This window comes from Helianthus annuus, chromosome 10 (genome assembly GCF_002127325.2).
Source record: "Helianthus annuus cultivar XRQ/B chromosome 10, HanXRQr2.0-SUNRISE, whole genome shotgun sequence".
In the NCBI taxonomy this organism is placed as follows: Eukaryota; Viridiplantae; Streptophyta; class Magnoliopsida; order Asterales; family Asteraceae; genus Helianthus; species Helianthus annuus.
In genome coordinates this window covers 152,258,435-152,271,797 of record NC_035442.2, presented here as the reverse complement: position 1 = coordinate 152,271,797, position 13,363 = coordinate 152,258,435, and the positions used below count along the sequence as shown (strand labels likewise).

General features: G+C 39.0%; 2 protein-coding genes across 3 annotated transcripts; one reads left to right on the top strand and one right to left on the bottom strand.

Annotated features, from left to right (window-relative positions):
- The first annotated feature begins 2,386 nt into the window (after positions 1-2,386).
- On the top strand, positions 2,387-2,944 carry LOC110882772. Its single transcript, XM_022130710.1, has one exon. It carries the CDS (start codon positions 2,387-2,389, stop codon positions 2,942-2,944), a length of 558 nt encoding a protein of 185 aa, XP_021986402.1.
- Positions 2,945-3,188: 244 nt separating this feature from the next.
- LOC110882803 lies at positions 3,189-11,262 on the bottom strand. Of its 2 annotated transcripts, XM_022130733.2 has the most exons (5): positions 11,121-11,262; positions 10,533-10,586; positions 8,058-9,198; positions 3,689-3,742; positions 3,189-3,420 (listed from the first exon to the last, which is right to left on the bottom strand). In XM_022130733.2, the coding sequence occupies exons 3-5, from the start codon at positions 9,196-9,198 to the stop codon at positions 3,407-3,409; spliced, it is 1,209 nt and encodes a 402-aa protein (XP_021986425.1). In that variant the 5' UTR covers positions 10,533-10,586; positions 11,121-11,262; the 3' UTR covers positions 3,189-3,406. The 2 variants fall into 2 exon arrangements, 1 of the variants encoding a protein (XP_021986425.1); XR_002560224.2 differs by lacking the exons at positions 3,189-3,420; positions 3,689-3,742; positions 8,058-9,198 and adding an exon at positions 9,994-10,264.
- Between the last annotated feature and the right edge of the window lie 2,101 nt (positions 11,263-13,363).

The window sequence follows — 13,363 nt, the reverse complement described above, 5'->3', positions numbered from 1 at the left end:
GCTATTTAAACAAGATCCTAGTTTAAACAGTGGAATTTTGGTCAATTACAACATGAAAAGTCCTTTGTTGTAAAGAAAGGGTTTAAGATGACCAAAACGCCCTCGTAAGCAAAATCGAGTAAATGAACCTTAAGAGTCGTTTAAAAACAAGTTATATGATCAAGCAAATACTTTGAATAAGTATAGAGAATGAAAAGGGTAAATCTTGGGTCAAAAGACTCAATATGAGTCTTTGTCGTAAATTAGCAATCCGACGAGAAAAACTCGGATTATATAGATCATCTCATTGAGTTCACCACAAATTTAGTTGTGGTGGAAGATCACATAATAAGTAATGTGGTATAATAACGCTAGAAACGAATGAAAACGTTTCATGCTCAAAATATGCCTAAATACCCTTAACGGGTCAAATTACGCATATGAGCGTAAACGGGTTTAAGATACGTAAGAAACCCGTGACTTGAACCTAATATGATAGGAATTATTGAAATTATGATTATCGTGAGAATAAGGATCAAACAAACATGTTTTTTTTGAAAAAAAACATGAACGGGTCAAAATTTGGCAAAAGGGCGATAAGCCGAAGACTTAAAAGTCTGAAATTTTATTATGAAGGTTGTTGCGTTTTAACTCCATTAGATGGAGAATTAAATTACGGACGCGTAGGAAAAAGAATCGGGTAAAACGGATCAATAACGAAGAAGTTATGGCCGTTTCCGTGAAATCAGATCGTGCTGGGAATATGCAGCAACATTCTGCTGAAAAGGGGGCCTAGCGTCACGCGACGCCTCCAAACTCAAAAAAAATATTATTTTTTTGTCATATTTAACCCCTATACTTGTTTGAACTTCATATTTAACCCCTGTACTTATTTGAACTTCATATTTAACCCCTGTGCTTGTTTGAACTACATATTTGACTATCAAAACTAACTTTTAAGTTGGTTTTGATCATAGGTGATTGCCATGAGTGCCCGGATGAAGATCAAGCTCGATGAGGAACCGAACACGATAAAATACAAGCTTCCGCGCGACGTTTCGTTGTACCTTTTAAACGACGAATTCATATACAATGTGTTGTCAAACTTTTAAACTGTAAAAGTTTTAGTAAACCCGTTTTTCCGATGTATATGTAATCTAAATTACATGATTGTTTTCGTAAATAATACACTAAACCTTGATTTAAAAGAACGGGTGTTACAGGGAAGCCTATAAATAGGCCTGTCATTGTCATTCTTTCCACTTTTGGAAACCCTCTGACCGACCAGCTCGTGCTCCCCTTCTTTTCTCAGAGTTCTTCCGATTTCGGTAAGTTTTCATCCTAAATCTTGTATTTTCTTGATCAATACATACTCCTACACCTTTCTATCTTTCAAATCTTGATTTCTAACCGTGAAATCATCAAGATCTAAGCATTCTAGGATGATGTCATCATGGTGTTCTTCAAGAACTTCATGTTTAGCCTCTATCCACCAAGAATCACTTGGATCTAGCCGATTTCCACATAAAAACACTAAGATCTACCACAGATCTGCACATTTACATACTGTGAAGGATTGAAAGATGGATTTTCCAACTTTCTTTCAACTCTTTTACACTCAATGCCTTCAAACCGGTAGAAACGGAGCTTGAGCCAACTCACCAATCATTCTAATGGTCAAGTGGTTCAAGATTCGGATTCTATCTACGAGATTCACCGATTTCAGGTTAAACTATAAACTCCGTTCCGAACCGTTCACCGGCCGGACTTGGGTGATTCCTGTCCGAGCAGGGGAAACAAGTAAGAACGAAGGCGCCATGGTTCAACTCGTTGTCAAAATATCTCAATATAACGTCAAACAATTAGAACAGCCAAGTGTTAGACGAGCAGGCCGACCAGGTCAGGATGCTGACCGATCGAACAGGCTGTTCGAACGAACAGCCCAATCGATCGGACATGTCAGCCGATCGACCAGGCCAGCCGATCGGCTAGCACATGGCCCCACACTTTGACAATTTCATGATGTATAGTATTGAACGAAGTGATGTTCGATCGAACAAGTTGTTCGATAACATTACTCATCGGATCATGAGATACTATGCTTCAACCCTTAGTCGATTTTTCAACTCGTTTGACGTATTGGAGTGCCACCCGATCGAACAGTCGATCAGGTGACATCCAGTTGAGGACTTACTACCGAAGTGTCTAACCGATCGGTTAAGCCGGCCGATCTAACGGCCCGTTCAATCGATCGACCTGAAAGGTAAGAACACTTCAATGTTCTCAAATACTACAACGAAAACTTCCAAAGGACAAAAGGGAGTTGTACTCTCCGCAGAAATTGAGGGAGAAAAGGGAGTTGCGGGTTGAATTGGGTCGGGTCGTAACGCAAGATGATACCTATTGAATGGTCGGGGGCGATTTCAATTGTGTTAGAGACCGTGGTGATCGTAGGAATTCTAAGTTTAATGCGGCTGAAACGGATGAGTTCAATGAATTCATAGAGGGGGTGGGTCTTCACGAGTACTTGTTAAGAGGGTGGAAGTTCACTTTCGTTACCGGGAATAAATGTAGTCGCATAGACAGGATGTTTGTTTCGTGGAACTTCCTTTCTTCTTGGCCGAATGCGGAATATCGTGCTCTTGCTAGGGAATGTTCGGATCATAGTCCGCTTGTTTTGAAAGTTGGGTATAGGAATTTTAGCGTTAAACAGTTCCGAGTATTTACTTCTTGGCTGTATCATAGCGGATTCAAAGAAGTGGCGGCTAACGCTTTATCGGATTTCAAGGATGGTGGTTTGCTTGATGTTCTGCTTATGAAAAAGTTCAAATATTTGAGGCAAGTTATCGCTAAATGGGTGGAACGAAGCAAAGCTGTGGAATGTGAGGAAGAGGAAAACTTGGTGCATGAGCTGAATGTTTTGGATTCGATTATTGAAGAAAGGGATTTCTCAGAAGCGGAATGATGGGTGTATGAGGAAGCCAAAGTGAGGATCAAAGAGTTACAAGCGTTCAAAGACAAAGATCTAAGACAAAAAGCGAGAGTTAGGTGGGCTAAAGAGGGTGATGAAAACTCGAGTTTTTTTCATGGGGTGGTTAATAAAAGAAGAGTGTCGAATTCATTGTCGGATGTAAGGTCTAAAACTTTAAAAGACACTAACGAGCTTCATGTGACAAAAACCAAACGGGTCGAATTGTTCATAACTAAAATTCTGCATTTACTTCAACATGACTAACGAAATAGTTACAAAAGAGTTTACAACCCATACGATTTTAACTACAAGTTCAAGATCTAAGAACTACCGGACTAAGTTACTTACATAAGACCCGTTTTAAACAAAAGAAACATTTAACAAAAGTTTAGACCACAACTAGCAACTTCGCGGAAGCGTGCATCACAAGTGTGTTCGATCCAAATACGCCATCCATCAAGTAGCTTTACCTACATACAACCAACCAATTAGACATTGTAATTAGTTAATTCATATGACCTCGAGTTATTAGTCGAACTACGACATACCCCTTTTAAAACCATCATTCTAACATAAACTCCTCAACTTAGCACATTATCCTTTCTAGCTCATTCGACCCATATTACTTCATGCATTTGACTTACACTAAGCTCTTTACAATTATACGAATTCGACCAAAACAATATTGTCGCATCGCATTGTTACATACTAATAATAATTTGTAAGCAAAGAACTTACCTTTGTCGTTGTTCGTTTGCGATCCGGAGCGACTTGAACTTTCTTCTTTGATCCCTACAATTCAAGAGTCGCACACTTTAGGCTTATGTCATTCTTTTCATTCCGTTATCAACTTATTTACATTTAAGCACCAAATTCTAAACTTTAACCATTTAACTTGTAGAATCATTGGTTTACCTTACTCAAGCATTTTAACAAACACTTGGTGTGCGTACTTCTAGTTAAGCATAATGTACTAGTATTATATGCAATACATAGCTAGTTCATACTAATAACATCAAGAACATCAATTCTAATCAAAATCTCCTACAACCTTCATTCTAATTTGATTTCAATAGTGACATTTTATCAAGATTATCATCATGTAACATCTTTCATGCTAATCCACATCACAACTTCATGTTACAATTCACCACCATCAAATTCTAAGTGGGTTTTTACTTTTAACTATCAATTAGGTCGAATTCAAACATAAATCAAGCTCTATATGAATTCTCTAACTCATGTTCCTACTAATCTCAAATGAATTTCGAGTTTTACTAGAAACCCATTACATACATGATCATTAAATCATAAAATTCAACATACCTTATGTAGGGAATTCTTAGATGGTTATGAATCTCATCACATGCACAAGATTTAAACTCTTATTCACCTTCAATTTGGCTGAATTTCTAGTTGATAGTGAAGAGGTGGGTATTGTCCTTCCTGCCCTTGATCTCGACACACACATACATCCCCCACTATCTGACTAAATTTGTTATAACATTCTAATTCACTAACTTTCACATTTGCCCCCCCTTAAGTTTGGCTACTTTCAACTAATTACCCATCCTTTATCTAGATTTCTTTCTTTCTTTCTTTTCTCATAGTAAACTTTGTTTTATTTTACTTAGTTAGTTTTACTAATCATGGTAATAACATACTAATATTAAAAGTCTATGGTTACCATTTGACCTTAAGACTTCCTACATAAATTTTTATATCAAAACATATAATAATAAAAATTTTTGGGGCGTTACAAGTCTATCCCCCTTAAGAAAGGTTTCGTCCTCGAAACCTGATTACATACCGAATAAGAACGGGTAGAACCTTCTCATTTCATCCTCTGATTCCCAAGTGAGATCTGACCCCTTTCTGTGTTGCCATTGAACCAATACTTGCTTAATTTCTTTGTTGCGAAGAGTCTTTACCTTGGAATCCCTTATAGCTACCGGTCTTTCTATGTAATTCATCTTTTCGTCTATTTCAATATCTTCAAGGGGTACGTGAGCCGTTTCATCCGCTAAGCATTTTCGTAATTGTGACACGTGAAAGGTATTATGAATCCCTTCCAAGGAACTAGGTAGATTTAACCGGTAGGCCACCTTTCCAACTCGAGCTAGAATCTCGAACGGTCCGATATATCGTGGACCCAACTTTCCTCGCTTACGAAATCGAATTATACCTTTCCACGGAGACACCTTCAAGAATACTCGGTCCCCCACTTGGAATTCGATAGGGCGACTTCTTCTATCCGCATAGGACTTTTGTCGGTCTTGCGCCGCTTTTAACCGAGCCCGTACGACGTCGATCTTTTCATTGGTTATCGCCACCACATCATTCGGTGCGAGTTCCCTTTGCCCTACTTCTCCCCAACAAACCGGGGTTCTACACCTTCTTCCATACAGCATTTCATACGGCGCCATTTGTATGCTACTTTGGTAGCTATTATTATATGAAAATTCTACTAGCGGCAAATGTTCATCCCAATTTCCCCCGAAATCCATCACGCATGCTCTCAACATGTCCATGAGAGTTTGAATCGTTCGTTCGGATTGGCCATCCGTTTGCGGGTGGTATGCGGTACTTAGATGCAATTGAGTACCCATTCCTTCATGAAATTTCCGCCAATAGCGGGAGGTGAATCGCGTATCCCGATCTGAGACGATAGACACCGGCACACCATGGCGGGAAACGATCTCATTCACATAAACTTCCGCTAACCTCTCCGAGGAATAGGTCTCTCGAATGGGTAGAAAATGGGCGCTTTTGGTAAGGCGGTCAACAACTACCCATATTGCATCATGCCCTTTCTTGGTTCTTGGAAGTTTGGTCACAAGATCCATAGTCACATTCTCCCATTTCCACACCGGAATTTCTAAGGGTTGTAATTTCCCGTAAGGTTTTTGATGTTCCGCCTTAACTTGAGAACATGTCAAGCATTTAGATACATACTTGACAATGTCGCGTTTCATTCCCGGCCACCAAAAATTTTCTTTCAAATCCCGGTACATTTTAGTGGCTCCCGGATGAACTGAGTAACGGGACTTGTGTGCTTCTTCCAATAATAAGGTCTTTGCTTCACAGTATCGCGGTATCCAAACTCGCCCAAACCTTGTTCTTAATCCGCTCGTGTTTGCTTCAAGTTCACTTTCAAACCCTTTCGTTCTTTCACCTTTCGGATCACCTTTATTCAAGGATTCGTCTTGCTCCTTTCGTATCGTTTCAAGAAGGGTTGGTGTAACTATCATTCTCATCGATTTCACTCGAATGGGTGGTGGGTACTCCTTTCGGCTTAACGCATCCGCCACAACATTAGCTTTTCCCGGGTGGTAAAGAATGTCGCAGTCGTAATCCTTGATCAACTCTAGCCACCTTCGTTGCCTCATATTGAGATCTTTCTGCTCGAAGAAGTATTTAAGGCTTTTGTGGTCCGAATAAATGGTGCATTTCGTTCCATACAAATAATGCCTCCAGATTTTTAAGGCAAACACCACCGCCGCCAGTTCGAGATCGTGGGTTGGATAGTTGATTTCATGTTGCTTTAGTTGTCTTGAAGCATAGGCAATAACTTTGCCCCGTTGCATCAAGACACAACCCAATCCTTGATGAGATGCGTCCGCATAAACCACTAAGTCTTCCGTTCCTTCTGGCAGCGTTAAAATGGGAGAACTTGACAATTTCTCCTTTAACATTCGAAAAGCTTTCTGCTGATCGTCATTCCATTCGAACCTTTCTTCTTTCTTTGTTAGTTTAGTTAAAGGGAGGGCTATTTTGGAGAAGTCTTGAATAAATCTCCGATAATAGCCGGCTAGACCTAGGAAACTTCTTACCTCACTAACATTTTTCGGGGGTACCCATTTCATCACGGCTTCCACCTTAGAGGGATCCACTAAAATTCCCTTTTCGTTGATTACGTGTCCTAGAAACTGTACTTCTCTAAGCCAGAACGCACACTTAGAAAACTTAGCATATAATCTTTCCTTTCGAAGCGTTTCGAGTACCTGACGTAAATGACTTGCATGTTCAGACTCGCTACGAGAGTATACTAGAATGTCATCAATAAATACTATGACGAACTGATCTAACATATTTCGACATACTCTATTCATTAGATCCATAAAAGCGGCCGGAGCGTTAGTTAACCCGAATGACATTACCAGGAATTCGTAATGTCCGTAGCGAGTTCTGAACGCAGTCTTAGGTACATCCTCTTCCCTTACTCGTACTTGATGGTAGCCCGATCGCAAGTCGATTTTTGAAAACCAACTTGCCCCTTGTAGTTGATCAAAGAGATCATCTATTCTCGGAAGTGGGTATCGGTTCCTTACCGTGAGTTTGTTAAGTTCACGGTAGTCGATGCACATTCTCATCGACCCATCTTTCTTTTTAACAAACAAAACAGGCGCTCCCCACGGGGATACGCTAGGGCGTATGAAACCCTTGTCAAGAAGTTCTTGTAGTTGGACCATTAATTCCCGTACTTCCGCGGGTGCCAACCGGTAAGGGGCTTTGGCTACTGGTTTGGCATTTGGTTCTAATTCGATACGAAACTCGACTTCCCGCTCGGGTGGGAGTCCCGGCAATTCGTCCGGAAATACATCCGGGTATTCATTCACTATCTTAGTATCTTCAATTTTCAAAGCTCCTAATTTGGTATCGACTACGTAAGCTAAAAATGCTTTACTTCCATTCCTCACATACTTAATTGCTTCTAGGATAGTGCAAAATGTTGCCCCTACTTCCCTTTCCCCATGAATGGTTACCCGTTTCCCTTTAGGGGATGTCACATGAATAATTTTGTTTTCGCATAAAATTTCCGCGTGATAACGGGATAACCAATCCATACCTACCACTACTTTAAATTCTCCCAAAACCATGGGAATCAAATCAATATCAAAATCTTCATCATCTATAGTGATATTACAACCCCTACATATTTCATGCAGTAGATAACTCTTACAATCGGCAATTTCTACCTCGAGTGGTGTACACATTCTTTCTATCGTGAATAAAGGGGAACGTGCAAGCTCACTAGAAATGAATGACCTACTAGCTCCGGTATCAAATAATATATAAGTGGGTATAGAGTTTATCATATAGATACCTGAGACCACATTCGGGTGAGCTCTTGCTTCTTCCGTGGAGATTTGGAACATTCTTCCTTTCGCTTTCGCGGTTTCTTCTTTCTTTCCTTCTTTCTTCGGCCCTTGTTTGAGCTTTGGGCAATCAGCTTTCACATGGCCCGATTCATTACAATTGTAGCACACCCTCTTGGGATTCGGACAGTTATAGTACGGATGCCCTTCTTGCCCGCAATTGTAACACCCCTTCCTTCCCAATAAGCATTCACCGGAATGGGGTTTTCCACACGTTTTGCATCGCGGGAACCCGCCTTTGGAAGCTTCCTTCTTTCCTTGATCTTGCGTTTTGGGTTTCTTGGATGAGCCTTGAGTTGACCCCTTCTCGGCTTGCCTTTTCTCCCCACGTTCATCCTGCCTCTTTATCTCGATTTCTCTATCCCTTGCTAAATCAATGATCTCGTCCAAAGTTTCACATTTTGAAGGAGTTATGAACTCCCGAATTTCAGCTTTAAGCATGCCATGATAACGAATAATCTTCTTCCTTTCTGTTCCAACTATTTCTTCACAAAACTTCAGTTGATCGAGGAAAGTGTTAGTGATTTCGTTAACTGATTCATCCCTTTGTCGCAACCGGAGAAAATCTTCTTGAATTCGATCCACAGCCGATTGTGGGCAATGGTACTTGATAAAAGGCTGTTTGAATTCTTGCCAAGTCAAGGTTTGAACTCGATTTTCTCCAATCTCCTTACTATACGAGTCCCACCAATCTTTAGCCCTTCGCATGAGTTGCCCCGTGGCAAACATGACTTGGTCTTCCTTGTCGCAATGGCTTCGAATGAACACCCCTTCCATGTTGGCTATCCATCTTTGGCATTCGATGGGATCAATTTCTCCATTAAAAGTCGTAGGCTTACATGCCATGAAATCCTTGTAGGTGCACCGTCTTGCTTCCTTCTTGCCTTGAATCCCAGTTATCATCTCTTTCAATTCCTCTACTTTGCTAGTGATCATATTCTCCACTGTACTTAATACTTGACCCTCCACTTCTTGTGCTAGCCTTGAAACATTTGCATCAATTGCCTTCGTTACTTCATCGGAAATCATCTTGTTTAACTCATCTCGAGTTATACGTTCGGTAGTATGCGTATTTCCTCCACTTGCCATCTACAAATAAACATTCGCGTCAAGTATTATCACATTCGTTCTCCTTATCGTTCTAAATACTATTCATTCTTAATAACTCATTCTCATAAGTCATAACTTCTTAAATCTTTCCTTACAACATTCTAAGACATTAGTTACTTCATTCTTTTATATACATGACTTCCGTTCTTTTACACATTCGTCATTAAAACATGTTAATTATCTTAAATTCTTAGCTTCATAAACAATTTGAGGTGTTCTTTAGGTTAAACGAAGACTTAAAACTGAATTAAAGGTCCTTGCATAACAAACAAACAATTCAGGAAAAGCAGACAAGGAGGGGCCGTCGCCTACGGCACCTGTGCGCGTCGCCGACGGTCCTTGGAATGTTGCGTCGCTGCCATTTGTCCGTAAGCAGGAAGTTAGGCCGTCGGGTGAAGGGGTACCGTCGCCGACGGTATAGGAGCCCGTCGCCGACGGCCTTCCTGTTGTGCAAACGCTGTTTTGCTAAAATCTTTCATTTTCAGCCCCTTTTTCAACCCGAAACGGTCCTGGGCAGTCCCGAAACCTTCCATAGTGCACCTTAACATCCCCAACCATGTTATACTAGTGACTAAACCATAACCCATTCCCATTTCTATCTACAAACATAAAATCCTTAAATTACTTACTTGCGTGGCGCTTAGGAACGAACACACTTTCACAAGAGCTTTCGGTTTGAGTTCGAGCACCATCACCTACTCGAATCCCTCAAACCTTGGCTCTGATACCAACTTGTAAGGTCTAAAACTTTAAAAGACACTAACGAGCTTCATGTGACAAAAACCAAACGGGTCGAATAGTTCATAACTAAAATTCTGCATTTACTTCAACATGACTAACGAAATAGTTACAAAAGAGTTTACAACCCATACGATTTTAACTACAAGTTCAATATCTAAGAACTACCGGACTAAGTTACTTACATAAGACCCGTTTTAAACAAAAGAAACATTTAACAAAAGTTTAGACCACAACTAGCAACTTCGCGGAAGCGTGCATCACAAGTGTGTTCGATCCAAATACGCCATCCATCAAGTAGCTTTACCTACATACAACCAACCAATTAGACATTGTAATTAGTTAATTCATATGACCTCGAGTTATTAGTCGAACTACGACATACCCCTTTTAAAACCATCATTCTAACATAAACTCCTCAACTTAGCACATTATCCTTTCTAGCTCATTCGACCCATATTACTTCATGCATTTGACTTACACTAAGCTCTTTACAATTATACGAATTCGACCAAAACAATATTGTCGCATCGCATTGTTACATACTAATAATAATTTGTAAGCAAAGAACTTACCTTTGTCGTTGTTCGTTTGCGATCCGGAGCGACTTGAACTTTCTTCTTTGATCCCTACAATTCAAGAGTCGCACACTTTAGGCTTATGTCATTCTTTTCATTCCGTTATCAACTTATTTACATTTAAGCACCAAATTCTAAACTTTAACCATTTAACTTGTAGAATCATTGGTTTACCTTACTCAAGCATTTTAACAAACACTTGGTGTGCGTACTTCTAGTTAAGCATAATGTACTAGTATTATATGCAATACATAGCTAGTTCATACCAATAACATCAAGAACATCAATTCTAATCAAAATCTCCTACAACCTTCATTCTAATTTGATTTCAATAGTGACATTTTATCAAGATTATCATCATGTAACATCTTTCATGCTAATCCACATCACAACTTCATGTTACAATTCACCACCATCAAATTCTAAGTGGGTTTTTACTTTTAACTATCAATTAGGTCGAATTCAAACATAAATCAAGCTCTATATGAATTCTCTAACTCATGTTCCTACTAATCTCAAATGAATTTCGAGTTTTACTAGAAACCCATTACATACATGATCATTAAATCATAAAATTCAACATACCTTATGTAGGGAATTCTTAGATGGTTATGAATCTCATCACATGCACAAGATTTAAACTCTTATTCACCTTCAATTTGGCTGAATTTCTAGTTGATAGTGAAGAGGTGGGTATTGTTCTTCCTGCCCTTGATCTCGACACACACATACATCCCCCACTATCTGACTAAATTTGTTATAACATTCTAATTCACTAACTTTCACATTTGCCCCCCCTTAAGTTTGGCTACTTTCAACTAATTACCCATCCTTTATCTAGATTTCTTTCTTTCTTTCTTTTCTCATAGTAAACTTTGTTTTATTTTACTTAGTTAGTTTTACTAATCATGGTAATAACATACTAATATTAAAAGTCTATAGTTACCATTTGACCTTAAGACTTCCTACATAAATTTTTATATCAAAACATATAATAATAAAAATTTTTGGGGCGTTACATCGGAGTTGAATATTAATGGTACATGGGTTACAAAGCCATCGCTTGTGAAGAAAGAGGTCCTTAGATTTTTCAAGAACAAATTTGTTGAAGAAATGCTTGTTCGGCCTTATTAGGAGTGTAGCGATTTAAAACAGCTGTCAGAGACGGATGCGATGGAGATTGTTAGTCCTTTTTCGGAACGAGAAGTTAAAGAGGCAGTTTTTGATTGTGGTAGCGACAAGGCTCCCGGACCCGACGGTTTTAATTTTCATTTTATTAAGAAGTTTTGTGTAACACCCGTTCTTATAAATCAAGGTTTAACGTATATTTGGCGAAAATAATCATGTAATTAATGATTATATATATACGTTGGAAATACGGGTTTGTTAAAAACTTTTACTACTTAAGTGATATACATAATGTGATTTAATTCGCCGTTTAGAATAACGACAAAACAACGTTGCGGAAGCTTTGTTTAATGTGTGTTCGGTTCTTGCTCGATGCTCGATCTTCATCCGGGACTCTCGACATTCACCTGTGATCAAAACCAACTTAAATGTCAGTTTTGATAATTAATTAAACTAATACAACGGGGAAATTAGGAAAATCCAACATGGATATCTTAAATCCAAAACAAAAACTCATTTCTGACCTCCACCGTAACTTACGGTGGCACCGTAAGTTACGGTGGCCTCTGTGTTTCAATTATTCAACTGTACAACAGTAGGCATTTACCGTAACCAAATCATGTCCATCGTAACTTACGGTGGAACCGTAAGTTACGGTGACCCCTGCATCATTCCTTTCCTTTTTGCCGTTTTTGACACGAAAACTTTCGTATCTTACAATCCGCTCGTCCGTTTAACCTACCGTTTCTTCCTACATGTTTGTAATTTGATTCTCCATCATATGGAGTTAAAATCTAACATCCGGTTTAACAAAAATTTCAGACTTTTAAGTATTTGGCTTATTACCCTTTTTGCCAACTTTTGACCCGTTCGTGATTTCATCATCAAACTTGTGTATTTGACCTTTATATCTCATATACTTCTTCAACTTAATGTTATCTACCAACTAGATTATAATCCCCGGTTTATTACACAAATTAAACCCGTTTTCGTTTGTATGCTTATTTTGACCCGTTAAGGGTATTTATGCACTAAGGTCCCATAACATCCCTTTTATACTTATCTTAAGGATTTAATCTACCAAAACACTTATTTCCAACAACCTTTAAAGGTCGTTTGCCCGGTTCACCCAACAAGGGCATTTTAGTCAACTTTAGCCCCTCATTTACGACGAAGGGCATTTGCTACTTATGTGACCCAAAAAATGTATGTTTAACCACAATCGTATTTATACGTACCTGGCTCGAGTCAACCTAGTGACCCGTTTCAACACTTTGCTTTTATTACCGATATTCTATGGCGACGCAATTATCCAAATTACTATTCGCTCCTGTAACACATGACTTGACCACCACATTAGTTGATTTTGTCAAATGACGTTATTCCCACCATTTGACCCGTTCGATCTATATAACCCAACATTTTCATATGTAACAAAAACATGGTTTTTAATTACAAATCACACATCCGAACTATTTCGGATTTTCTCACTAGATCCCTTTCTTTCTAAAGTCAACTTCCTATATTTTTAACCCATTCGGCTTATGCTATGGGTGTCCTTTGAAACTTATTTTACTTTAGTCAATACATGACTAGATTTCCATTTTTACCCATTTTCCATTACTAGTTACACTATAAGGTAACTTTAAGAAAACTCTTAAACTATTAACCAATTCATGACTAGTTTACCATTTTGCCTT

Excerpts from the sequence above, each read along its gene's own strand:
- LOC110882772 (XM_022130710.1), top strand. The coding sequence starts at position 2,387 with ATGGTCGGGGGCGATTTCAATTGTGTTAGAGACCGTGGTGATCGTAGG.
- LOC110882803 (XM_022130733.2), bottom strand. The coding sequence starts at position 9,198 with ATGGCAAGTGGAGGAAATACGCATACTACCGAACGTATAACTCGAGAT. Across the intron at positions 3,743-8,057 it reads TCACCCGAATGTGGTCTCAG|GGATCAAAGAAGAAAGTTCA; the intron begins GTATCTATATGA and ends CTTGAATTGTAG.